General features: G+C 53.0%; 1 protein-coding gene across 1 annotated transcript in view; it reads right to left on the bottom strand.

Annotated features, from left to right (window-relative positions):
• LOC122206597 (heparan sulfate glucosamine 3-O-sulfotransferase 3B1) overlaps positions 1-24,261 on the bottom strand; it is a 36,372-nt gene extending 12,111 nt beyond the window's left edge. Inside the window, exon 1 of the mRNA XM_042915936.1 lies at positions 23,226-24,261. Coding sequence (XP_042771870.1) covers positions 23,226-23,779 — 554 coding nt within the window. The 5' untranslated portion in view covers positions 23,780-24,261. The remainder of the gene's footprint in view (positions 1-23,225) is intronic.
• Positions 24,262-25,750: the final 1,489 nt, after the last annotated feature.

The following is a 25,750-nucleotide window of genomic DNA, read 5'->3' as shown; positions in this document are numbered from 1 at the left end:
TTCAAAAGACACACAGAACAGCAAAAAAAATGGATGTGCTTGATGTGCAAATAATGTGCTTGATGAACAAGTAAATGAATGAACGAATGTAAATGAGCCAGCAATGCTTGAGGCTAAATGACTGAAGCCATTTGCAGATATCCAAAGAGAAGAGGGCACAACCTGGAATGAGAAGTTACTGTTTGGGGCCAGGTTGGAAAACGGTGATGATCTCAGAGGCGCCTGGGTGGCTCAGTTGGTTAAGCGTCTGAACTTCAGCTCAGATCATCTCCTGGTTCACGAGTTGGAGCCCTGGTCGGGCTCCGTGCTGACAGCTCAGAGCCTGGAGCCTGCTTTGGATTCTGTCTGTCTCTCTCTCACTGCATCTCCCTAGCTTGTACTTTCTCTTTCTCTCTCAAGAATAAATAAACATTAAAAAAAAAGAAGAAGAAAAATAGTGATGATCTCCTATCCCGACGCCCAAAGAAATGGACTGTGCCTTATTTTCACTGTGGCAACAATAAGTGGGCTGTTTTCTTTTAATTTTTTAAAAATGCTCATTTATTTTTGGGAGACAGAGTATGAGTGGGGAGGGACAGAGAGAGAGAGAGAGAGAGAAAAGGAGACACAGAATCCAAAGCAAGCTCTGGCACAGAGCCCCACTCGGGGCTCGAACTTGTGAACCGTGAGATCATGACCTGAGCCGAAGTTGGATGCTCAACAGGCTGAGCCACCCAGGAGCCCCAGTGGGCTGGCTGTTTGATGAATGAAGTAGGTAAGTGGGTAAATGGACAAATGCTAGACCGAAGCTGGATTTGATCTAAGGCGGTGAGAAGCCACATCAGATGGAGCAGGGGAGTGGCACAGAGATGTATTTGGAGTGTGGCCCATGGTGCTTCCCAGCAACACATATTGAACAGATCTGGGCTCCGGGAGTCCTACTGGAGACTGATACAAGGAGACGTCAAGAGCGGCGCCTGGGTGGCTCAGTCAGTTACGCATCTGACTCCCGATTTCAGCTCAGGTTGTGATCTCATGGTTCATGAGTTCGAGCCCCGCGTTGGGCTCTGCACTGAGAGCTGGGATCCTGCTTGGGATTCTCGGTCTCTTCCTCTCTCGCTTTCTCCCCAAAATAAATAAACATTAAAAAAAAAAAAACATGAAGAAATTTAGAAGGAACAAAAAAAGACTGCCAACGGGGGGGGGGGGGTGTCTTCCTTCCAGTTAGCTGACTCTAGGCTTTTACTGCCTTTGAAATATTCTGCAACTCTAGGAATTCTAAATTAACAACACAGCGATGCAATATAGCTCTTGACCACAGGCATGCGGAGAAACGCTTTCTGGGGGAGGCTCTGTGGATTTCCTTCTCCACTTCCCACCGCTTGGGGAAAAAAGTCCGATTCCCACCCTCTTTCTAAAGTCACAGCAACGTTTCTTTACTCCAAGTGAATTTATGTTCTTTTGACGTCTTCTCAGAACCACAGGTAACACCTGTCTGGTTCTCTCATTAATCGTGAGTGAAATAAAGGGCGTCTGGGTGGCTCAGTCTGTTAAGCATCCGACTCTCGGTTTCAGCTCAGGTCAGGGTCTCTCTCACGGTTCGGGAGTTCGGGCCCTGCATCCGGCTCTGTGTGCTGACAGTGCAGAGCCCTCCTTGGGATTCTCTCTCTCCCCCCCCCCCTCTCTCTCTGGCCCTCCCCTGCTGTACTTTTTCCTCTCTTTCTCAAAAAAAGTAAAATAAAAAGAAATCACCGTAAGTATGTTTTCAATAAGGGAGTTGCAAGATAAATGAGATTCTGTGCGTCTGAATAAGGGGCAGTGGGAATGAAAAAGAGTAGCTAATTCAAAGCCATTTTGTAGGAAGGAAAAGAGAAAAGCTAGCAACACAGGACAGAGATGGGAAAAGACGTAGCAGCAAGGATCGCCTGCAGTTTTTTTTTTTTAAATGTTTTTATTTATTTTTGAGAGAGAGAGAGAGAGAGCACACAAGCATGAGTGGGCGAGGGGCAGAGAGAGAGAGAGAGAGAAGAGGGAGACACAGAATCGAAAGCAGGTTCCAGGCTCTGAGCCATCAGCACAGAGCCCGACACAGGGCTCAAACTCAGGAATCACAAGATCATGACCTGAGCCACAGTCGGACGCTCAACCGACTGAGCTACCCGGGCGCCCCCAGATCATCTGCAGTTTTTAAAGCAAGGTTGGGGGGGGTGGCGCATGGCACTAATGGGCTCTGAATTCACGGGCATTAAGTTGTAGCTTCCCACAGAGTGATGGGGGTGGGGGGGGGGGGGGAGTCAGCAGCAAAATGTAGGTTCTCACCCAAGAAGTGTTTTAAACAAACAAGGATTTAAGTTTTTGTGTCCATATGTATGTGTGTGTGTGTATATATATGAAAACAGAAACGGAGAGAACGCAGATAACTATACCCCCAAATTTTGGCTAGAATTCTGGCCCGGAAAGGCCAATTCTGGGCAGGTGGGTCAGCATGGGGTGGGCGGGCAGTCTCTCTGGGAGGCGAGCCAGAGGCAGGGTGCCGAGAGTGGGCCGCCTCTCCCTGAGAGGCTCAGTGGTGTTCTCCATTCACGGACAAAACCAAATAAAGGCCTTTAAGCTGCTACTTTTCCAAATGAGTCCACTTCCAAATCCCGGGGGCTGGGAACACAGGGCACTTAAGCCCCTGAGCAAACACCACCTAAAGGAGAGAACAAGAGACGTGTGGCCCTCTGCTGCCCCATTAGCACGTTTGGGAAATTAGTGTAGCTCCAACCCCTCCAAAGGGCAGTTCCCCTGCTTTCCACCCCCCCCCCCCCACCCCTCACCCCTGTGCTCGCTAAATGCGCATTGATTCATTTATCATTCGGAGGCAGGTGCCACTACTGGGTAACAAGTTGAGACTCGGAATCATCTGAGTGTAGAAAGACGCTCCCTAAAGCCGGGGCCCCACCCATCGGTCTCCACGAATCTGGACTCTTTAGGAGACAAATATAGTATCCGTCGGAGGAAGGACTCCCTTTCCCGGGGTGGGAGACCCCTCAGCTCTTATTCAGAAGGCAACAGAAATATCCCAACACAATGGTGATGACCCCCCCGCCCCGCCCCGACCCCAACAGCAATGTCCCAGCCACCAGTCTGCTGCTTTACCGTCGCAAGTCCAACTGGGATGGCTGGTGTATTAGGTCAGCGGCCAGAGCCCAGGGGACACTCATTCTCTGTCCACGTAATATCGTCAGCATCACACCTAGGCCCCGTGAGCTTTGCTCACCGCCCCCCTAAGGTTCTGCCTACAAATGGGACACACCTCCGTATTTTAGCAGGGATCCCCATGATGGGCTGGCTTAATAATGGGTCTACGCATGGCCTTGGGAAGCCACAAAGACACTGATCACTGTAATACGCAAAGTTCAGGCAACAGAAAAATGACTGGGGGCGCCTGGGTGGCTCAGTCGGTTAAGTGTCCGACTTCGGCCCAGGTCACGATCTCATGGGTCACAAGTTTGAGCCCCGTGTCAGGCTCTGTGCTGACAGCTCAGAGCCTGGGGCCTGCTTTGGATTCTGGGTCTCCCTCTCTCTCTCTCTCTCTCTGCCCCTCCCCTTGCTTGTGCTTGGTCTCTTTTTCTCTCTCTCTCTCAAAAATAAATACATGTTAAAAAAAGAACGAAACAAAGAAAAACGACTGCCTCTGGTAAAGAATACACGAGCTTCCTTTTTGTCAGAAGATGGGTCTCTCGTCGTCGACCATGAGGAGGTCAATTCTGAGACCGACTCCGCACTTTACTCACCAGAAAGGAATGTGTCTCCAGGATCTGGTTGCCTCTCCAACACCAACCTTCTCAGGGGCCATCTTTGAAATGGGCAGGGTGCGCCATCTTTGAAATGGGCAGACTGAGGCTGGGGGCGGTTAAATGGGGCCGCCCCAAATCAAACACGGGGCAACGGCAGAGCCTGGCCTCGGACATCAGAATGTTCAGCTCCGGATACCACTGTCCGTCCCAGTTCTCGACACTTCTAAGGGCCCCCAGGATTAAAAGGCTCCAACACAGCAGTCATCCACCTGACCCACCGACCCATCTGGTATCACCCATCCGCTTCCTAAAAGGTTTCCACCTTCTCTCCTTTTCTGATGATAAGAAATAAAAAGGCTTGGTTTTAAGTTAATTTGGGGAATTACATGGGGCATAAGTTATAATGAAATAAACCTACTTGCATTCAATAAACGTGTGTGTGCGCACACGCTCGCAGAGAGATTAACTTAGAAACGAGGAGCTAAATAAACCTCTTACTGGTTCCCTGCACTCGTGCTCTTATGCTTTTTATTCGAGTTCATTTCTCAACTCAACCCTACTGAAACAAATGATCACACAAACGAAAATAATCAGATTAGCTTCTCCCAAGCATGGCCCTAATTCCTCTGTCACTGTTCCCGGTGTGCGCTCAAGCCTTTAATTTCTTCAGCGGTGTCGGTCGGCGTTCTGCAGGAGGAAAGCCCTTGCCCCAGATCCTAGGACCCGTGTGACAGGGCAGCGTGGCTCAAAGCGGCGGGCCCAAAAGGCTCTGCCGGTGATAGGCGCCCTCCTGGCTGGAGTGAAGGAAAGGAGACTCAGGATTTTTCTTGGTGTGCTTTACAGGTGTCCTAGGCAGACGCACGGACCCAAGGTTATCTCCTCGGCTCTCCTTCCCTTTGAGGAAGCCAGGCGTGAAAAGGAAAGGCGAGCTGGTTCCGAATGTCCAGAGGCCAGAAGGCACAGCTCAATCCACCTCTGGGAGCGGGGAGATCCAGGAGGCCGTGCCAGGCTGAACGAGCCTCCCAAACCCAGAAACAAACAGGCTGATAAATGAGGGCTGCGAAACCGCTGAGCTGAGCCCCGCGAATCAATTCAATAGGCTGCCTCTTCTTCTAGCTCATTAACTATTTGAGATTACCATCATATGGGGAGTAGCCTCTCAGCTGGAAATTAAATTAGCCTGGCTATAAACCAGGAATGCAGACTGGAAAAGTATCTGATGAGCAATTCCTGGGGAAAAAAAACAAAAAACCAAAAAAAAAAAAAAAAAAAAAAAACCCCACACCACCAAATGCTCTCCTCCCAAGCATCATTCCCATTCCCCTCTGGCCTTCCAAGCTGGTCCCCTTCTTTGCAATGGCCCTTTTCGGGGCCGTAAGAAAAGACAGCGACGCCAAAAGGCGCGAGAGCCTCTTACTCTGGTTTTTGGATAAAACCGGGGTTGCTCCTGGCGGAATCCCAAGAGGGGCGGCTTGGGACTAAACGATCAGAAACGTGGCATCCAGAAAAGAAAAAAAAAAACAGAGAAAGATGGCTTCGGATGAGTAAAGAAGAAAGGAAAGGGGGTGGGAGGAGGAGAGAGGGAGGGGGGAGGGGGGAGGGGGGAAATCGACACATACGTACCCCCCCCACCCCCCACAACCCCCCCCAGGGGTCGGTGCAGAGGTACAACCTCCAGTAACAAGGGCGGCAGGCACTAATTGCACACCCAGAACAGGTGTGTGCCTGCCAAGCCACCTCTTAATTACCAGGTTTGGCATTTGGGCACCAGCGCCCGGCCCTGCTCAGCTTCTAAGAATGCTGGAGCAGAGCGTCCACGGAGCTGTTCTGTTGTAGGTCCGAAGAGCCAAGCGGTGGAATTTCTAATTACATGGCTTTAGGCTTTACCCTAATGAAAGGCTCCATCCAGACAAGCAAAAAAGCAACCGGCTTAGGGGACGTGGGTCCCGGAACACATCCTGTGAGCATCTCTGGCAATTGCCGGGTTTTCTGGGCGGCTTCTCTTCTGATCGCTGGCGGGAGCGATGCCCGTTGAACGCTACTCGACGGCATCTTGTAAATCCCGCTTCCAAGTTGAAATACTTGAGAGAGAGAGAGAGAGAGAGAGAGAGAGAGAGAGAGAGAGAAGGGGGGGAAGGTGCGGGATAAACAGTGCTACCAGTGGCACTTTGAAGTCATGAAGTTAAGGCTCACTCACCAAAGACATCAATCCTTCTGACGCTGTCCTACCCTAATTATTATGTTTCTCCTCTGCCCATCCTTCCCCACATCCACACCTTTTCATGTAGACCTCCTTGCCTTTCCACGTGTATTCCTTCTGCCAAGAAGATCCCTTTCCCCACACGGTCTGCACAAAAACTCCTATTCACGCGTCAAAACCTTAACTAGGGTGCCCCCTCCTCTCTGAGGCCTTCCCAGTAGAGATCCTTCCCCATCCAGAACAGGTCTCCCTCTGCAATCTTTTCCTGCCTTAACCAGGCCTCTTTTTTTTTTTTTTTAAATGTTTATTTATTTTTGAGACAGAGAGACAGAGCATCAATCGGGGAGGGTCAGAGAGAGAGGGAGACACAGAATCGGAAACAGGCTCCAGGCTCTGAGCTGTCAGCACAGAGCCCGACGCGCGGCTGGAACTCACGGACCGCGAGATCGTGACCTGAGCCAAAGTCAGACGCTTAACCGCTTAACCGACTGAGCCACCCAGGCGCCCCTTAACCAGGCCTCTCCTTTGTGCATCCATCAAGGTCCACTGTACTTAAGCCATCTCAACCCCTGCCCGAAGCCGCACTCTCCCTGGCCAGTCTCTAGCACTCTCCCTGGCCAGTCTCTACGGGGTGGTCAGGGTTTTTCTAAAAAAGTAGGTCAGATCCCGGCCCTCCCATTCACAGAGCCCCCAACTGGCATCCTCATTAAGAACATAAAGAGCTTCCTCTCTGTCCTCCCCCCCCCCCCAACTTCCTTTGATCTCTTCACTGTGGTCACAATGCCTTCTCTGGGGGCAGGTTCCCACCTCCTGGACCCTCGGACACCCCCTCTCTTCATTCAGGCCTCTCCTCAACATCACCTCTTGAAAAAGACCCCCTGCCTAAAATTAAAGCAGCTCTTTCCTCCCCGCTAACCCTCCAATGCCCCGTCCTGTTTTATTTCTCCTCTGGCTCTTATCAGTGGGAGTATTCTAGTTTTATTCGTTCACCTGCTATGCCTTTACTGCCCGCCTCCCCAGGAGAATGCAAATTTCACGAGGACAGGCTCCGGCCGGGCTGATAAACACACAACAGCATCTCAGAAATGAACACATCTTTGCAACCCCGGAGTCTGGCACAGGATCGATGCTCCGTAAATTAATCAGATCTACGCAGCCATCGGGAACAAAAAGCAACACCAGTGGATGGTCACGTGTACCCGGAGCTAAGGGAAGCCCTCCCTAGTTCTCCTTCCCTGCGGCTGGGCTCCAGGGGACACGGTCCTCAGGGCTGTCCCTGACACTGGCTTCCTCCCGGCGGTCCCCTCAATCCGCGCCCCCGAGCACAGAGAAGCCCAAGGATTTTTGCCATGGTCGCAAAACAGCACCAAATCCACGTCAGAGTGTAAGTGACAAGCAGCTGGAAGCTTCTTCATGGCGCTCACGTGCGAAACGCTGAGTGGGGCCGAACGTGTAGGACCCAAAGCCCACGGCTGGGCCTGAACGGTGCAAACGCTCGGTGTTATCTTTCCCTGCAGCCGGACCTCTGCTGTCTGCTCGTGCGGGGTACGCACCTCGAGCTTGGGGGACCTACGGACCATCCATGTGCCACAGGTGGAGGCCGAACAGCCACAGGGCACAGGCACCCCCTCCCGCCCACAACTGGCATCCCCGAAAGACACCATCTGGGTTCAGATGAGGTGGCTTCTTTGATCAAAGACCTTAAAACGCACAAAAGCTTAAGTCCTGAGGAAGCCAGCACATGTGCTCCCCGGCAAATGCTCTTTTTATAGAACAGACACAAAAAGCCACGGGCCACATTCTGTATTTGTTTCCAGCTGCGACAGGAGGAAAACACAAGGCTAAGGATAACTGTGAATGACGGAACCAGACGAGACAGAGGGAAAGAAAGGCAGAGGGAAGGAGAAAGGTGCACGGGGCAGACCCCTCATCATGAGCCCCCCGGCTGTGCTCTCCTGAGCCCTCCCCCTGCCTCCCCGCACCACCCCCCCAGGGAAATGCAGCCCCTAAGCCACATGGGACGGATACCTGCAGTCACTTTTCCATGCTGGCGTGGGCAAGGCTCCCCCAACACTTCAGTTCAGACCGCGGAGCAAAGGCCCTCCGGGACAGTCATCCAAATTACCCAGGGAGGCAGTAGGGAGAGGTGGGGTCTGGAGTAAGTGACAAAGAGAGCCCCATCCCTTCTCATGAGTACCCCGGGGAGCAGATGCTTGCATGGAAAGAATTCAAGTGCAAAACTCACGTAAGCATCTGTAAATTTCTTCAGTAGGGGAGGCTCAGCTGCGCGCCCCCCGCCCCCCCAACAAATCCCTCTGGCCAGTAAGATAAAGGCTTCGCTCCCCACATAACATTCAACTTCTGAGCCATTTTCCTCTCCCAATCCCGACACTCCCTCTGCCCTACCCCATCCCCTAGTGCTCAGCCCACACCTCTTTCTACCGTCCAGATGCCTTGGCCAGGGCTTGGCGAGAAGTCTGCCTTACTGCCCGACTTCCAGAAGGCCCCATAGAAAGAGAAGACGGGTATTAAGTATCTCGCTAAAACATACGTAACTTTATAGGAAGGGAAGCGCGATAAGAATGAAAAACTAGTCAAGTCCATGCAGTGGGGGCCCCCACTCTGGTGTGAAACAGTCCGCGCCTATAGACCACGTGAAAAGCCCCCGCCAGACATCCCCCCCTGTAAGCGAGAGCCCAGGGCAGAGGTGAGGGAGGCGATGCAAACAGGTGTTAGAATGTCCCCAAATACAAGGAGTCGATGGTAAGCGTATCTGCAGATAAGGTCATTCTATCTAGCAAGTTTAGAGTGCTTGGAGGGGAAAGCCAGATACTCCTGTAACTTAAGTTTGGTACAAACAGGTAAATTAATCCCCCTCTCGCTCTCCGTTAAAAGGTTCCACTCGCCTTCTTTCCCAGGGACACCTCATCTTCAAGTTTCCTTCCTTTCCGGTGCCGTGGGTAGTAAGAACACTTCCAAGGGTTCCCCCTGGGCCCCAGACAACAAAAGGGAAAATGCAAGGTTGTTTTTGTTTTGTTTTTTAAAGTGATTGGCTCCCTCTGCAGCTCGAGGGCGCTGATGTTTATGTGCGGCTAGTGAACGGTTATTTCCCAGAGAACTCAGCCTTCTGTCCCGGGCGTGAGCAATCCTGCTCGTGCTCTGATACAATAAGATACAATTCACCCTCCACCCCCGCCCCCCTGCGCCAGCAAGCAGAGACGGGGCCCTCACCTTTGAAAGCAGACATAAGCTTCTTGGAGGAACGCTGAACCAGCAATTAGCCTGCTCAGGGCACACCAGCCGGGCGAAGCCTTCTAAAGAAGCTTGCAGCGAGACCCGACTTGAAATCCTCCTGAGCAAGTCGGTTTCCCCTGGCCTCAGCCTCAGCAACTTTCCCCCCGGGCTGGCTCCCCTGATTTACCGCGACCCACCCCCGCCCCTTCTCTTTCTTTACTTTTTCTGCACTATCACCCTGGGGAGGAGGAGGCGGGCGGTTAAAGGGATGATGACACCTCAGGTTGTTTTTTTGTGACGTTTTATTTTTCAGAGAGAATGAGAGAAGGCAGGCAGGAGAGGGGCAGAGAGACAGGGAGACACGGAATCCGAAGCGGGCTCCGCATGGTAGCAAAGACGCGAGGCTGGAACTCACGAACCTCTAGATCACGACCTGAGCTGAAGTCGGACACTCAGCCGACCGGGCCACCCAGGTGCCCCCAGGCACATGAGGGTCGTGACAACTTCACAAGCAGGAGAAGCATGGAACCGAACTTCAAATAAGAAGGGGCACCTTTTTATTTTTATTTTTTTAAATTTTTAACGTTTATTTTTGAGACAGAGAGAGACAGAGAAGGAACGGGGGAGGGCAGAGAAAGAGAGGGAGACACAGAATCTGAAGCAGGTTCCAGGCTCCGAACTGTCAGCACAGAGCCTGACACGGGGCCCGAACTCACGGACCGTGAGATCATGACCTGAGCTGAAGTCGGACGCCCAACTGACTGAGCCACCCAGGCACCCCAAAGGGGCACCTTTTTAAAGGTGGACAGAGAGCGCACAGGGTCCGGGGTCAAATTCTTCAAAGTGTAAGAAACCCTGGGGACCTGGTCTGCTAATGTACCCCAAAGTGGCATCAGGACAGCACGGCTTCATGGAGTAACAGGTGATACTGAATGAAAAGAGAATCCTGTACATGGTGGGGGTGGGGGTGGGGGTGGGGAATGCCAGCTCCAAGAAAAGGAAACAGATTTTTGTTTTGTCCCGTCTGGGCTTTTTTTGGTTTGGCTTTGTGTTTTGTTTTGGGCCGTAGTGCTTCTCAGCACCTTTAACGCCCGAACATGGAACCATTTCTTCCGCGTTATCACCTATTCATCTTTCCAGAACTTTCTGTTCGCTGAAGGAACTGGAGACAGTACTTCTCCGAGTGTGGCCGGCAGGCCACCTGCTAACCGTCCTCAAGAAGATAAATGCTAACACCGGACAGTCGGCACTTAAAGCTATCATTGAGTGGGGCGTCTGGGTGGCTCAGGTGGTTAAGCATCTGACTTCAGCTCAGCTCATGATCTCGCGGATGGTGGGTTCAAGCCCCGCGTCGGGCTCTGTGCTGACAGCTCAGAGCCTGGAGCCCACTTCAGGTCCTGCTCAGTGAACTCACTGAGGGGTATAGACCAGCATGCGTGTTGCACAGGGCACGAGCTGTGTACTAGTCACGAGAAGTAGGACCACACATCCCCAGTGGACTGGGGAAATACGGGCTCACCTCCGTTGTACACGTGGGGATGCTGACGCCAAAGACACAGAGCGACTTCCCGAAGGTCACAAAGTCTGTGGGAAAAGGGTGACCCCCCAAAACATCTTTTAAATAGAAGCGGGTCATTAGAACAAATTTGACGACGAGGATTCTGATTTCAAATGGCCCCAGCGAGCCTCGGAGCTCCGTGCAACCTCTCTCTCCCAGGATTTTTACAGAGGCGTCCGACGAAAACCAAGTCCAACGAGAAATGGCTAACCCCCAAATCTAACGAGAACATCCACGACGAACGAGACGGAGGGAATTTAATTCTGAAATAGTGCGTACCTGAAAAACGAGGCGAGGGGGTGGGGGAAGGGGACAGTGTGCAGCCAGCTCTCTGGCACTGACCTGACCCAGGACCAGGCAGGTAACAGACGAGCGAAGCCGGCCCAGTGGGAGACAGTAAGGAGCAGTGAGGACTGTGTCAAACGGGAAAAGAACACGCCCCCATTCACAGGTGCGGCTGCCTTCCGGTTCCAGCCAGCCGTTGGTCCCGCCCTTTGTGAAAGAATCGGAAAACCCGGATTTGCTTGCCAAACTTCGGAGTCTGTCAATATCAGCGATGAATTCACAGGTTTTTAAAACGTTGCAAGTATTCGCTCGAGGATTTCATGTATATTAAGTTCCACAATGTGTGATGGTGGAACGTAGGAGGGTTGGTATGTCCTTGGGACAGGGACAGTGACTGGAAGGGGCACAAGGGTGGCTTTGGGGGGGGGGTGAGTTCTTAAGCCCCTATTACCTCGGGATGTTGACTTTGTGAACATTCATCAGGCTGCACATTCTTGCTTTGCATACTTTCTTGTAGGTACGTGAAGTAAGAATCCGACTTAAAAAAAAGCCAGGCCTCTAGATAAAATAATGCGATGTCTTGGATTTTCTTCAAAGAACGCAGAAAAGAGAGAACGCAACACTTCTTAGCAACGAAGAAGGGAAGTCTTGGAAAAGGAGAAAGGCAATACTGAATGAAAAGACACTGAATGAAAAGAAAATAAGCAGAAACTAAAGCCACGCTGAGAAGATTTTAAGTGCGCGATGTTCCTACAGAGACCACGGTCTCTCTGTGGTTTCTGCCCGTGTAGGAGTTCTCTGAACGGGTGCTTGAAGGAAGACGATGCCATCCCGAAGTTCCTTTGTACACAACGGGTCTTGGCATGGGTAAGCAGTGGTGACCTGAACGGCCAGCAAGCTGCACAGTAAGAGCCAAGTTCTTGGACAAGGGCATAAACTCAGCATGGGCCAGGTCGGCTCTACGGTTAAGACCTTCTCCTGCACAGCGGCCGGGGACAGTACAAATCAAGAGGTCTCCGCTGGTAGGGACGACGGTGGTTAGGGTGTCAGAGAACGCAGAAGGAAAGCAACAGGGCATAGGGAGAAAGCGGCAGAGTTCAGTCATCCTGAGAACCAAGAATTGGGGTACGGTGGTGGTGGCGGGCAGGCTCAAAGAACAGGTGAAACAGAACAGGTTGGTAAGTGAAGAAATGGAGGGAGGTTGCAGTCAGAAAAGGGGGATCAAATACACAGATCTTAGCGCTAGAGTAGGGGCTGCAGGGGTGATGTGAAAGTGACTGTGACATAGGTATCATGAAAACTGCCATCTATCAAATGCCCGTGCCATTCCAACAGAGCTGAGGCTGACGAGCGGGTGCGGGCAGAAGGAAAAGTAGGCACGGGGACAGAAAAAGAGAGGGAAACTATAACCCCGGGGATATTTTAATGTGAAAAAGTCTGTGTGTCTTTGTGGGGGTGGGGAGGAGGGAAACAAGAGAAGAGATGGCTTGAAGCGGTCCCCTGGAACACCAGGTGGAATTTCCGCCATGTACAGGAGCTCCAAGATGGGGCGTTCGAAGGGCCATCTGGGAGGGCTTTGGGTTCAAGAGGTTGACCACCTGCAGATCTAGCTGTAGGACCTTAGGCGACCAATCTCTGAGAGTTTCCCTTTCCTCCTCCACCATGTGGGGGGGGAATCACACAGAAGCATCACTCCCTGCACACAGCAGGCCCTCACTCACTAACGCTGAGCCATTTCCCCCCCCCTACTGTATCACATAGTAATGGACGCTCCCTCTCCTTCCTATCTGCTTAGCGGTCTTTGGAAAGCTCCTGGAAAGTAAACTGTACAAAATCACATTTCAATTTTCACTGGTTCATCGAACGCTTCCCGTTCTCCTCAAAAGGGTTTTCGGAATTACCAGTGATTTCGCAGGACTAGCGATTTTAATTTCGTTTTAACATTTATTCATTTTTCTTTTTTTTTTTGAGAGAGACAGAGTGTGAGCAGGGGAGGGGCAGAGAAGAGAGGGAGACACAGCATCCGAAGCAGGCTCCAGGCTCTGAGCTGTCAGCACAGAACCTGATGCAGGGCTCGAACTCACGAAGTGTGAGATCATGCCCAGAACCGAAGTCAGACGTTTAACTGACTGAGCCACCCAAGCGCCCCAGGACAAACAATTTTTTAAATCAGTGCTTAAGTTGCTTTGCGGCGTCTTTGAACCTGTGGATTTTTTTGTTCCCTGGTTCAAACAGGCCCCTCAAGGACGAGTTCACGTCTCTCGTATTTCCATTGGCTGCCACGGATAGCACTTGAGAAAAGTGAGTGCTACAACAGGGCATTTTTAGGGCAGTCGTATTATTCTGTAGGATATTAAAACGATGGGTGCATGTCATTATACGTTTGTCAAAAGCTGTAACAGGACATCAAGAGCAATGTTGTAAACTCTGTAAGTCCTAACGTAAGCTAAGGACTTTGGATGATAATGATGTGTCATGCAAGGTCATCAATGATAACAAATGTACCATTCTGGTGATGCATGGGGACAGTGAGGGGGGCTGTGCATTTGTGAGGACAGGGCGTACCTGGGAACTCTGGTCTTTTCACTCCATTTTGCCGTGATCCTAAAAATGCTTTTGAAAGATAAAGTCTGCATGTTTTTTAAAAAGCAAGCGCTCCAGGCACCTGGGTGACTCTGTTGGTTGAGAGTCCCTCCAGCTTCGGCTCAGGTCATGATCTCACGGTTCATGAGTTCAAGCCCCACGTTGGGCTTGCGGCTGTCGGCACCGAGCCTGCTTCAGATCCTCTGGCCCCCTCTCCCTGCCCGTCCCCTGCTTGTGCTCTCTCAAAAATAAATACACATTTTTTTTAAGGTAAATGCTCAATAAACCCTTGTTAAATGAGTGGGAAAAAAAATAGGTCAGCATGATTTAGGAGAATGTATTCTTCACTGACTGTACAAAAAGGCTCAAAATAGTCACCTTTGACTTCTTCCATTTGAGTGTTTCAAGTCAGTGACAAAGTAGCGATCGGCTCTCCTCCCCTATTCTCTGTGCTCACCCCTCCCCCCCACACCCACTCACCCACTTGGGGCTTCTGTAAAAGCTCTGGGCTGGGAACAGGATGTTTACTTCTTTGTGTATCTGTGTTAACTGGCAGCACTAGCATATGCTAAGTGTCTGGAGATTTCTGGAACAATCAGCCTGGAGGGCACCAGGGACCCTAGGAACAGCACATCAAGAGGAATGGCTGGGCTGAGCCAGGTCTGGAAACAAGCAAGTTGGCGGGGGAGGGAGAGGCCTTTCAGCTGGGGGGAAGGAACTGGGAGTGATCTGGGGGTGTAAGATTGTCCTCTTAATTGTCTGCTTAGTGTGTCTTCTCCCCTGGGGAGACCACTTTAATGGACCCGAGATCCAAATCCTGCATTTCTTCAACAACTCCTGCAGCAAAGAGCATTGTCTTAGGCCAACGCCCCGTTCTTTTAATACAGATCATCTCCTACATCTCTGCAAAAGATCCGCCCTCCAAGATAGGGTCTGCTCCAAATGCACGACAGTGGTCCCAGTGCATGGTGTAAATCCATCGTGACAGGAGGCGTTTTAAGGTGGTCCTTCGAACCTTCCGCTGCACTAAACAAGGGTAACCTTGTGAATGTCCATATGCAGGCTGGGGGCTGGGGGCAGAAGGGCGCTCCGGGGTTGCACACGCAGAGCCATTCCAACCGCCTGCGGGTAGGGGGCAGCTGCTGGACTCAGGGCACTGTCGGGGGGCGGGGGGGGGGGTGGGTCGCTGAGCCACCTGGTCTCCGTCCAGCAGAGACTCAGGAATCAGAAGGGGCTTGAGTTATTTGCTTTTTCCTTAGCCTCCTCTCCTCCCCACCCGGGGCCTTTTCCACCTTTTCTCTTCATCCTGCCCTTTAACCGGCCCCATTCAGGAAAAATAAAGCTAGTTTGGGGTGCCCACGGGACCTGCTGACTCGCATTCCAGGCACCCATTACAGAAGTGAGTGAACCCAAGAGAACACAGTTCCTCCCCCAGAGAGAAAGAGAACACACGTGCTGCTTGAAAACGGACTCTGCTGATTCACTTCTTTCCGAGCCATCTCATCCCCTTCTCCTTAAAAAGGCAGTTTCCTCGCCCATCTCAAGAACTCATTCATTCCGCCCGCGCCCCGACAAGCCAGTGATTCAGCGAGGCCGAGGCCGATCTGCACCCCCAGCTCTACCCGACGGAGGCATATACTACGAGAACACACACCTCCCCTCCAGAAGGCAGGGGAAATTGTGCCGGAGGGTTCCGAGCATACAGAGGGCGGGGAAAGAAAGGAAGCGAGCAAACGGACCCGCCTGAGCGCCGGGCTGGGAGGACGACCGAGGCTCAGGACCCGCTTAGCCCCACCCGAGGGATGGCTGGCAGCGGGGAAATCCCGCCCGCCCCGGCTCTGCCCGCCCACTCTGGGCGGGGCTGCCTCGCAGGCGGAGCACCATTGGCCTCCTGGAAACCGTTCGGACCAATCAGCGCGCGGCCGCGGCCCGCCGGCACCCTCCCCGCCACCGCGAGCGCGGGCTGCTCCGCCCGGCTCGACCCAACAGGTGAGGCTGCAGCGGGGCGCTCGGGCTGGTCACGTGGATGCAGCGGGCGACCCGCGGGGGCGGAGGGGCCGCCCCCGCCACGCCCCCGACAAGGGAAGCTCCGCCATCTGTCTCCGGGGCTCAGCGATCCTGGACCAGATGTAGTGATCCCACGCGACACAGGGACCGTGCTGACGGATCCCAGCCGCGGAGCCATTTTCTGTGCCACCTTCCAAGACGCCGGGTCTAGGCGAGCGCTCGGCCAGCTCCCCGATGGTGGCAGACACGTGGCCGCGCCGGGGGTCTTTGTGGGGCCATGCCGGACACTTCTGTCATCAGATCTTCCCTCCTGCCCCTCCGCCATTCAGTCGAGGGTGTGCGCGAGAAATCTGCCGCTTCTCACTTCTCTTTCCCATATATGTATATTTCTTTCACTCTCCATTTGTTGCCCCCAAGCTTCACGTTGCCCAGAACAATCTAACAGCACTGTATGAGTTTCTGAGCAAGTGTAACCCTGTGCACTGAGTGTGACAGATTGGGGGGGGGGGGGGGGGGGGGGAACAGGGGGTCTCAATCCTCCGCCCCCAAGCTGCTTGAAGAACACATGGAATCATTCACACTCTTGTCCAAAGCGTTTAAAAATACTGACCCCTTTGCAAGACAGGAGTCCAGCCTGGGCTTAAATAACAACCAAACCTGATGCTACACCAGGGTCTTCTTTTAACACATTTGCTGAATTTAGGAGAAAAATATTTTATCCCAAGAGCTTATCTGCTCCGTAACAAACATACCAAGTTAAAGTCCCAGTGAATGTATGTATGTACATACATACTTTTATTACAATGCAAGTAGAAAATCCCAGTTGCCCTCTGTAGTGCCTCTCTAACCGGATCCACAGTCCTACCAGTTTCTAAAAGCAACTCTCTCTGGGGGGCGAACACACTGTTCAGTACAGCTTTGCTATTTAAACATGTTACACCCATGATGCAATGAGGTAAAATTTTTCGAGTGACCCAGGAATGTAAGCTATTTTTAACGTTTCAAGCCACAAAAGTGTGTGTTTAAAGAATTTAAGATAGAGATATAAGGGAAATCAACAACTCCTCTCTATCTGCAAAGAAAATGAATGGGTTTTATTAGCATTAACAGTATTTTGACACACAGCCTCTTGGCTGCAATGAAAAATATTTATCATCATGTTATTCAAGCTGGTAATTGCTTCTCCCTTCTCAACTTTTCCCCATATCTAAATTCAGAAAATATATATAAAATATATAAATATATAAAATATATATATATATATATGTATATATACATATACACACACACCGATAATACTAATACCAGTTTTATTGGGTGTTAGTTTTATTTTGGTATACTTTGAGAGCAATCGGAGATTTCTAACAAGGTAATCTTTTAAATATTAGAAAAAGCTTCATGCTCAACTTACAAGTAGCTTTCAAAGATACCAGTATCTCATTTCTTCTCCGTCATGGTAAATGTTTTCATTCGAGGTAGGCACCATATTGTATCCATTACCCTTGAAAATATGCCACATACTTCGGGAATTCATTTTGCTGGGATTCCTGACTGTCCCAGCAGCCTAGCGCCGAAATTTCCCTTACTGTCTGAAATCACCCACTGTTAAATGAGAGAGGTAGCGCCCTATTTGGAAACTAACTCTATTCACAGCAAAAGAAATGCTCATTATGCGCTGCCTTTCGAGTAGACATTTTGTGTCTCTGTCAATCAAGTGAATTTCCATGTTCATAGAGTGAGGACACAAAGTATTGAAAAACTAGTGACACAGAAAGCAGTCTTGCAAGCGATCTTGGGTCACTTCTGAAGCTCTAAATAAACGCCACTTCCTGGATTCAGAACACTAGTGGGCTGGGTTTTTGTTTTGTTTTTTTTCTTTTTAAATTCCTGGAGCACTTTTAATTCTAAGTAATGTTAGTGATTAAAAAGGGTCAACTTGGGACGCCTGGGTGGCTCAGTCGGTTAAGTGTCCGGCTTCGGCCCAGGTCATGATCTCAGTCTGTGAGTTCGAGCCCCGCGTCGGGCTCTGTGCGGACAGCTCAGAGCCGAGAGCCTGCTTCGGATTCTGTGTCTCCCCCCTCTCTCTGCCCCTCCCCGGTTCACACTCTGTCTCTCGCTCAAACATAAATAAAACTCTTAAAAAAAAATTATTTAAGGGTCAACTTATGTAATCAGAAAACCTTATATCCTACGACGCGTTTTAAACAAAAAGGTAAAACCAGCATATGCATTTGGAATGAGGTTGTGTGACACATTGACTTTTTTTTAATCTCAAAAAGTTTTGCTTCAAACAAGAAAATAAAACACCCAAACTAGAAAAACAGCTGTGACAGATCACTTCAAAAATCTCAAACAATACAACTTTAGCTGGGGAGATGTCTTTATAAATATTAGTCTCTATTAAATGCCACGTTTTTAATACTCATGGCTCTGTTAAAAAGGCAAAATCTAGTTTAGTCCACACTTAATTCCTAATTATGGTATCTTATTTCGGTAAATATGTTTTAAGGCATAGGCTAATTTTTTTTAAAGGCCTGTTCAACAATGCCCTATCACTTGAAAGAGAAGTGTAATTCCTACATTTCAGCATTTTTTTAATCTAAAACAAATAGGTTGCTATTAAATATTGACTATTTTATTAACTCAGAGCATCTGGGGAAACACTTATGATTAGGTTAATTTATGTTATATTTTCCCCTCAACTTGTAAAAGATTAATCAACCATTTTATGGTCTAATTTAGGTGCCTAATTAAAAACAGAGTTCAACACATGCTGCACTGTCTTGCTAATAAATCTTGACAGCTCTGTAACATGATGGTTTGTATTTCAAATTGTTGCATATAAATGGAGATTTTTGATCTTCACCCAGCAGCTCGAAGTGAGTTGCATATTTGGTTTGAACTCCAGGACTGAGAAAGTGCAATTACTTCAAAAAGGATTATCTCCAATCAGATCGTATCTTAAATTTCCCTCAGTGAAGACAGAAGCGGTCCTTGCCACCAAGTTTTCAGAGCTAGTCTAGGAAAACAGAGGAGAAATTAGTTTCCTCGGCACTTGGGAAAGTGAAGCGTAGGAAAAGTTGCTATTTTCCGCTGCTGGCTTTCAAGTCAGAGATTTCTGAAGTTACTGGGTGTTAGAATCTAATTCTAAAGAAATCTGCTCCACGAGTTCGTTTAACTGTCTTCTGGTTTGGTAAGCGCAAGTTTTCAGTTTTGATTTGGGGGACGGTTTTTTGTTTTTTAATGAATAAATTCATCCCAAGAAAGTTCTGGAACATCTTATTTTAACTCTATGTCCTCCCACACACCCCCCTCCCCAGCCTTAAAAAAAAAAAAAAGGCAAACGGAAGAGAATAAATCTACTCTGTAGGGACATCATATTTTCTCAGCCTTTGTTATTTGAGGATATTTTTGTAATTTTAATGACTCCTTTGGCTCTGTCCTGTGCAGGCACAGAAATGAAACTTCTATAGTGATAGAATTATCCTTACTCTAGTTTATAAGCCAACATGGGATGCAGCAACTCTCCTATTCTGGGGCTGATGTAAGTGAGCAGTCTACACTGAGGTGACGAGAGGTGCAAGAGAAAACTCAAAACTCTTCCAAAGCTAACCCAGTTCTGAACCCCTCATCTATGACCAGCCTCCTGTCCTGGTCACTTTAAGCAAGGAGGGAGCACAGCCCAGAGTGACCTCTGGATCAGAACCTCCTGGGTTGCTATACTAAGCTTTGTCACTTTCTGGCTGTGAGGCCTTGGGCCAGTCGCTTAACCTCTCTGTGCCTGTGTTTCTTGGCCTATAGAAGTACCTACTTCACAGGACTGTAACGAGGATTAAATGTGCTAATCCTGTAAAACTTGAAACAGTGCCTGGCACACAGGGAAAACATTCAGTAAGTGTTAGCTATCAACATTATAAAACCACCCACACGCCAGACTTTTTTTTTTTTTCCTAACGTGGCCACAGCATTCAAGTGTCAGCTTCTTTGTACAACCAAAAATGGAAAGAAGAGTCAAGGCGGGGAAAGGGTTCTGGCGCTGTAACATCTAAAGCATAGTTCTCTCAAAAAAAAAAAAAAAAAAAAAAAAAAAAATCACGATAATAATCACACAATATTTAGCTAACTTAATTCCCAAACTGGGGTCATTAAAATTCTTGAAAATCTACCGAGCTTAAGCCAAATCAAAAAGAGAAACTTACTACAGAATGTACATATTTAATTTTAAATTCCAAGTTTAAACCAGTGTTCAGAGCCTCGGTGTAGGCGGTGGGTGACTTCTCCACCTGGGGGTATGTAAGGTGCCCCCATTATTTCTCAAACACCTTCACCACCAAGGAACTGAAGGTAAAGGATGGTTGCACCCCAAGTCTTGATAAGCCAACCCACGGGGTCCTCGAAGCACCTGTGAAGTTTGGGAGGCCTGATCAGAGCAAGAGCGAGCTGGACAATGGACTGGAAAAATAAACCCACAAGAGTCTTAATCCCAGACTAAAACACGCAGGTCCGGAGCAGGTGAACCCCACTTACTAACAATTTTTTTTTTTTCCCTGCAGCAGCAGGTAAAGCAGCAGAAAATTCCGGAGTCCTGGCGGGTGGCGAGGTCAGCTCCGTGTGTCGCCACCCTGGTAGGCTCCTTCCTACCATGATCCCTGCAGCTCGGCCTGCTACGGTCTCATTCTGCCAAGGGTAAAAGACCTACGATCAAATCCTAAGACTTAACGCAAATCTGCCCAGGCTCTGGGCTACCGGTTAGGCCACTAGCAACAGTGTGTTATCAACCGATTAAATCTATTAACGACTTGCTCAGACACAGCCAGGACCTCGGTTCCCCCACGGACCGCCACGCCTGACTCTCGGATTCAACCATCCGTGCCCCTAGCTTCTTAGTGCCTTCAAAATGTCTAAATGCCTTCAAAATGTCTTCCCCTCTCTCCTATTTTCTGCTTCTGAGGACACGTTTTAACCAGTACGCGAACTGCAACTCTCCGGTTAATTATTATTTACACTCTTCTGCAGTCTGCGGCCTGACCGTCCGGACACAGCGGGAGATAGATACAATGGGACACACCTCTGGCGAGGAGCTAGGCTTGGCTGAGCCCGGAGAACGAACTCCGGCCAGGGCGAGGGGTGCTCCCCGGGCACCGGATTTTAGGAAAAGCGTCGTGGGACAGGCGTTTCCTCCCGGTGTGGTCTGTCTCAAGTTAAAACGGCTGCCTTCAAAATAATTAAGTCCACACATGTGCCCAGACGTCCAGAATATCCTTCATCAATTAAAAAAACGAAGTAAGCAGATGGCCCTTAAAAGCCTTGGGTTTCGTCTTGTTTTTTCTTAGAGACACCCACTAAGCCTGCGGCCCCGCCGGGCGCTGCTGGGGCAGCCCGGGACCGCGGCGCGGGGGGCGAGCCGCGGGGTCTGCACTTTGCTCCTCCCGCCACCCCGGTCCGCGGGGTGGCCGCCGCGGGCCCTGGGCCTCCCGGTCCCCGTCAGTCCGGCCCCTCGGTTCCGGGAGCTGGCAAGGGAAGACGACGAGGGCTCCCGCCTCCCCCAAGTCCGGTCGCCCCGCGCCCCCCCACCCCCTCCCCCCCCCCCCCACCCCCCGGCGCAGGTCCCGCCCGAGGCTCCCCGGCTGCTGCGCTGCCCGCTGCAGGCGCGCGGCGAGCCTTTCCAGCGCGGCTTCGCTCTTTATTCCGCAGTTTTGAGTCCATCGAAAGGAACGTGGCAGGTGGAGCGCGGCCGCCTAGACACCGCGCGAATCCTCCAGTGGGGATTTCCGTACCTGCCCCAGAAACCGCCGGACTCCGCCGATTCGGCGATTTTCCAGCCGGGTCCTCCCGACCCGGCCCCTAGCTTTCGCATCTTAGAAATCCCCGGACTGCCTCCGGCCCCCGGCGGGTTCCCCCTGAAAAGACGTTCCTGCCCTCCCGGCCCCCAGATTGCTCATCCCCGGAGGAAGAGGGCAGGTGGCGGCAGAAGCAGGAACAACAAGGCACCCGACGGCACTGACACTCGGAGAGGCCCCCACGTGGCTGCCGGGCACCCGAGCGCACCCGCGCGCTCCTCTCCGCCCGGGGCGGGGGCAACCACAGGATCCCCACTGCGCGGATGGGAGCACTGAGGCTCAGCGCCACCAGCGAGCTGCCGGAGCCCGGACGCGAATCCAGACGTCGGACACCAGAGCCCGGCAACGGTGGGAAGCGTGACTGTCACGGCTGGCTAAACCTCGAGACTCGGGCAACTCCTGACAATAATAAAAACATGAAGGACAAAAGGGAGCGGGAGGGCAAGGCTGGGAAGAGAAGGATTTTAATCCGCGGGGTCAGCCCCCTTTTATCTTTCGCGAAGCCTGGGGGCGGGGGATGGGAGCAGGGAACGCGGGTTCGGTTCGACTCTCCCCTTTTGTTTCCCCGAAGTCCCGAGCATCTTGGGCCTGGAGGACTGCCTGCCGGCCACTCCAGAGTCACACTCGCGAGGGTTGGGGGCTCAGGACCAGAGAGAAGGGTAAGTGTAGGCCGTTGGCCGGGCTCCTGGTTGGCGACCAAGTTTTTCGAAGGCCGGAGTCTGGACCCCCTGCCCACCCGCGCCTCACCGGAAGCTCGGTCAACCCAAAAGCTCACTCCAAAGACGGGTAGCTCTGGAAAGCGTTGGGCAGAGGTCGTGATTATGACCCCAAGGGCCGCTCGCTGCCCCTCGGCAACCCGACCCCACAACCTGACCCGAAAAACGAAACTTTCTAAAGGCCCGACCTTCGGGAAAAGCACATTTCTCAATCAACGAACCCCTCACATTCTTTGCACCCCGACGTAGTGCAGGGCCCGCGGACACACGCGTCCCGGCCGGCGCTCTCCCGGCACCCGGGTCCGGGAGGCGGAAACGAGCGAGCAGCGCCGGCGGCGCCCCGGAGCCTTCAAAGCCGCGCGCCGCTCCCGCCGGCTGCAGTGCGCGCCTTTGCCCGACAGGGACCAGCACCGCTCCACGCTCCGCGCCGCCCGCCCCGCTGCCGGGCGGAGGCGCCGGGCCACCCGCCCAGCTCGCCCTCCCGAGCCCAAGCTGCCCGCCAGCCAAGCGGGTCTGGCCGTCTTCGGGTTCCAGCCAGGAGTTCGACTGTAACAAAAAAGTTTACAGACGCCGTCGGTCTGTCCCACCCCCCTCCCCATCTGGGGAGCAGAAACCGCTCTGGAAGTTGGTCTAGGGTGGAGACGGTGACCGGCTGGGCGCAGAGCGTCCCGGCGCTCCGGGAGGAAAAATAAAATACGAGCAGATCTGGATTGGTCGCTTATGGGAAACGGCCACAGTTAAGAGGGTCCAGTCGCTGACCACCCCCCTTTGATTAATTCTAGGGGCGCCGCAGGCCACGGAGCTGCCAGACCTCCTCGAGAAGTTTCTATGGGTTGTGGCGAGTGGAGCCCCGAGCACCCGGTACCATGCCGGGGCGGGATTCCGGGCGCCGCCGCTTTATTCCTCTGTCTGCCCCACCCCGCCCCCCGGGGGTCGGAGGCTGTACCCCTGTCACTTCCCCGGCACATGCCACGTCTCCGTCCTCTGCGGGTCTGGATCGCGGCTGCCGCCCCTGCCCTTGGCCCTGCTGGGAAAACTCACCGGTACCAGGCGAGGCCCTTGTCGTAGCTGCGGTCGAAGAAATGGGGCTCGGCGCCCACGGCGCGCACGTCGGGGTGCACGCGCAGAAACTCGAGCAGCGCCCGCGTGCCGCCCTTCTTCACGCCGATGATGATGGCCTGCGGCAGCTGCTTGCTCCCGGACCCACTGAAGAAGCTGGAGATGGGGCTGGGGGAGTCCGGCGTCTCGGGACTCTGCTCCTCCTGGCTCGCGGCGCCCTCGGCCGGCTCCCTGCCCGCAGCCAGCGGGGTGGCCGGCGCCGCCTGGAACGGCAGCCTGGGGGTAGTCCCGTCGGGACCCGGAGCCGGGGCCGGCGGGGCGTGGGCGGCGCGGGACCCCGAGCCCAGCAGCAGCAGCCCGGGCGCGGCGGCGCACGAGCCGGCGCACGAGTACAGGAACATGTAGAGCCAGATGCAGAGCATGGCGAAGAGCAGCGCGAGCTTCCTCCTCACCGGTGGCGGGGACGGCGGCGGCTGCGGCAGGAGCCGGCCGGGGACATCGAGGCAGGATCGGCCGCCGCTCAGGCGCTGCCCCATGCGCAGCCCGGGGGCGCGGCGAGGGACATGGCTCAGCACATGGCGCGGGGCCCGCCGGAGCTGTGAGCGCGGAGGGGGTTCCCTGGCCCGCAGGACGCCCGGGCGGGTCGGTTTATTGCCCCCGCGCGCCCGCGGCCGCCGCCGCCGCCGCCGCCGCTGCCGTTCTTCCCCAGGTGGCGGCGGCAGCTGTAGCGGTGGCGGCTTTTGACATGTTGCCCGGGAGGAGCTTCAACTGGAACGAAAGTCGGGGTGGCGGCAACTGCTGGCCCGAAGGGTGCTCCTGCTCGGGCAAGAGGACGCCGCGCCCCCGCTGCCCGGCCACTCCAGACGGTGCGCACGGCCGCTCGCCGGGGCTGCCTTCTCGCGGTCCTGCCCACTGAGCCTCGGGAGCGGCCCCGGCACTTCCCCGCGGAGGCTGCGAAGAACTGCGCAGGAAGAGAGCCCGAGACCGAGGTGGGGTGGGCGGGCCCAGCCTTCCGGACTGACGGGCCCGTCCGCCTACCAGAAACCCGGAGCGCTCTGCAAATACAGGCGCTCCGCTGAGCGTTCAGCAGCCAACCGGCTCCCGGAACGTGGGGGTGTGGAAAGGGTTTGGGGCGGTGGAGAGAGGTCGGAGGTTGCTATTGGCTGCGGGGCAAGGGGCGGGCTCGGGGGGGGGCGGAGCCAGGAGCTGGTGACAGGAGCAGAAGGTCGGAAGGATGCTGGATCGGCTGAGGGTTGGGAGAGGTCCGACCCCGCCGAGCGGTGCGGTCGTGCGCTCCGGCTCCCGCGCGCCTTTGCTCCCTCGCTGCCCTGGAGCCAGCCTTGGCGTGTAGTTGCCCTTGGGTCGGGACTCGAGTCCCGATCCAGATGTCTCGCTGGCGGGCCCGAGGGGTGTGTGTGTGTGTGTGTGTGTGTGTGTGTGTGTGTGTGTGTGTGTGTGTGTGTTGTACGGTAGGAAGGGGGTTGGAGGAGCGAGAGTCAGGCCAGAGATGCCTGCAGCCCTCCCCAAAGCGACCATCCCACGCCGGGGACCCGGAACAGGCACCGGTGTCGGAAGTTTAAGTGGAAAGTTTGTAAAAGGCTGTCAACTTTTTAAAAAAAGTGTTTCCTTCCTTTTTTTTTTTTTTTTTTTTTTTTCCTTGCCAAGAGTTGATCTTTTTCGGGCTGCGAGCTGAGATCGGTGTAAACTGTCCTCAAGAAAAATCTTCCCTCTGCTCCCTAACTGGCAGGAAAGGTCGGGGGAGCGAAGGAAGAAAATTAACTGTGAGGTAGAGTCTGGTGAAAGGCTTCGTGGTCGAAAAGGGAGTGTGAACGTCACGTGCAGAAAGTTTTGTCCGGATCTGAGTTTGTGGGGGGACCGTGGGTTTAAGAAATCGTTCTCTCTTTCCCCCTTTCCCTGAATAAATGTTAAGGCCAGCATTCCATGCGCCTGCATCTAGGAGGCGGTTTGGTCTGCTGACCTGTTACACTAATTATCAGGTGTGGTTTTCCCAACTTGGAGCAAATCGATCGCTGAGCTGCTCTTTATTTAAGCCCAAACCCAGTGGAAGCCGCTCTCCCCAGCTCTCTTGTGCAAAGGGACCCTCGGGGCGCGGGAGCGGAGCTGTAAACCCTCGCTGCGGAAGCGAGGGCGAGGGGGGCCCAGCGCTGCCGCATTCTCGCCCCGGCGGCTGGAGTTCGGAAGCTCGGGATGTTCAAGTTCATCCCGGTCGTGTTCAGAAAGTTTTCAGTGCCTGCACGCGCGGCTCCGGCGGGGCCAGCGGGCCTCCAACGCCCGGCTTCGCGCCTTTCCGGGACAGAACGTTCCTTCCGATTCCGACCCCAGCGCGGCCCCCGGGGCTGAGTGTCGCCCCCCGGGGTGACTCACCCGGAGCCGCCGCCCACGCTGCATTTCAGTGTGGGCGCAAACCTGCACTGCACAACTGACCTCCCTCCGCCCTGCTCGCCGGACACTAGACTTCGGCCGCCAGCCCCGCGCGCTCTCGCTCC

This window comes from Panthera leo, chromosome E1 (genome assembly GCF_018350215.1).
Source record: "Panthera leo isolate Ple1 chromosome E1, P.leo_Ple1_pat1.1, whole genome shotgun sequence".
Lineage (NCBI taxonomy): Eukaryota > Metazoa > Chordata > Mammalia > Carnivora > Felidae > Panthera > Panthera leo.
The sequence above is the reverse complement of the archived record's forward strand: the minus strand, read 5'-3'. Positions and strand labels throughout refer to the sequence as shown.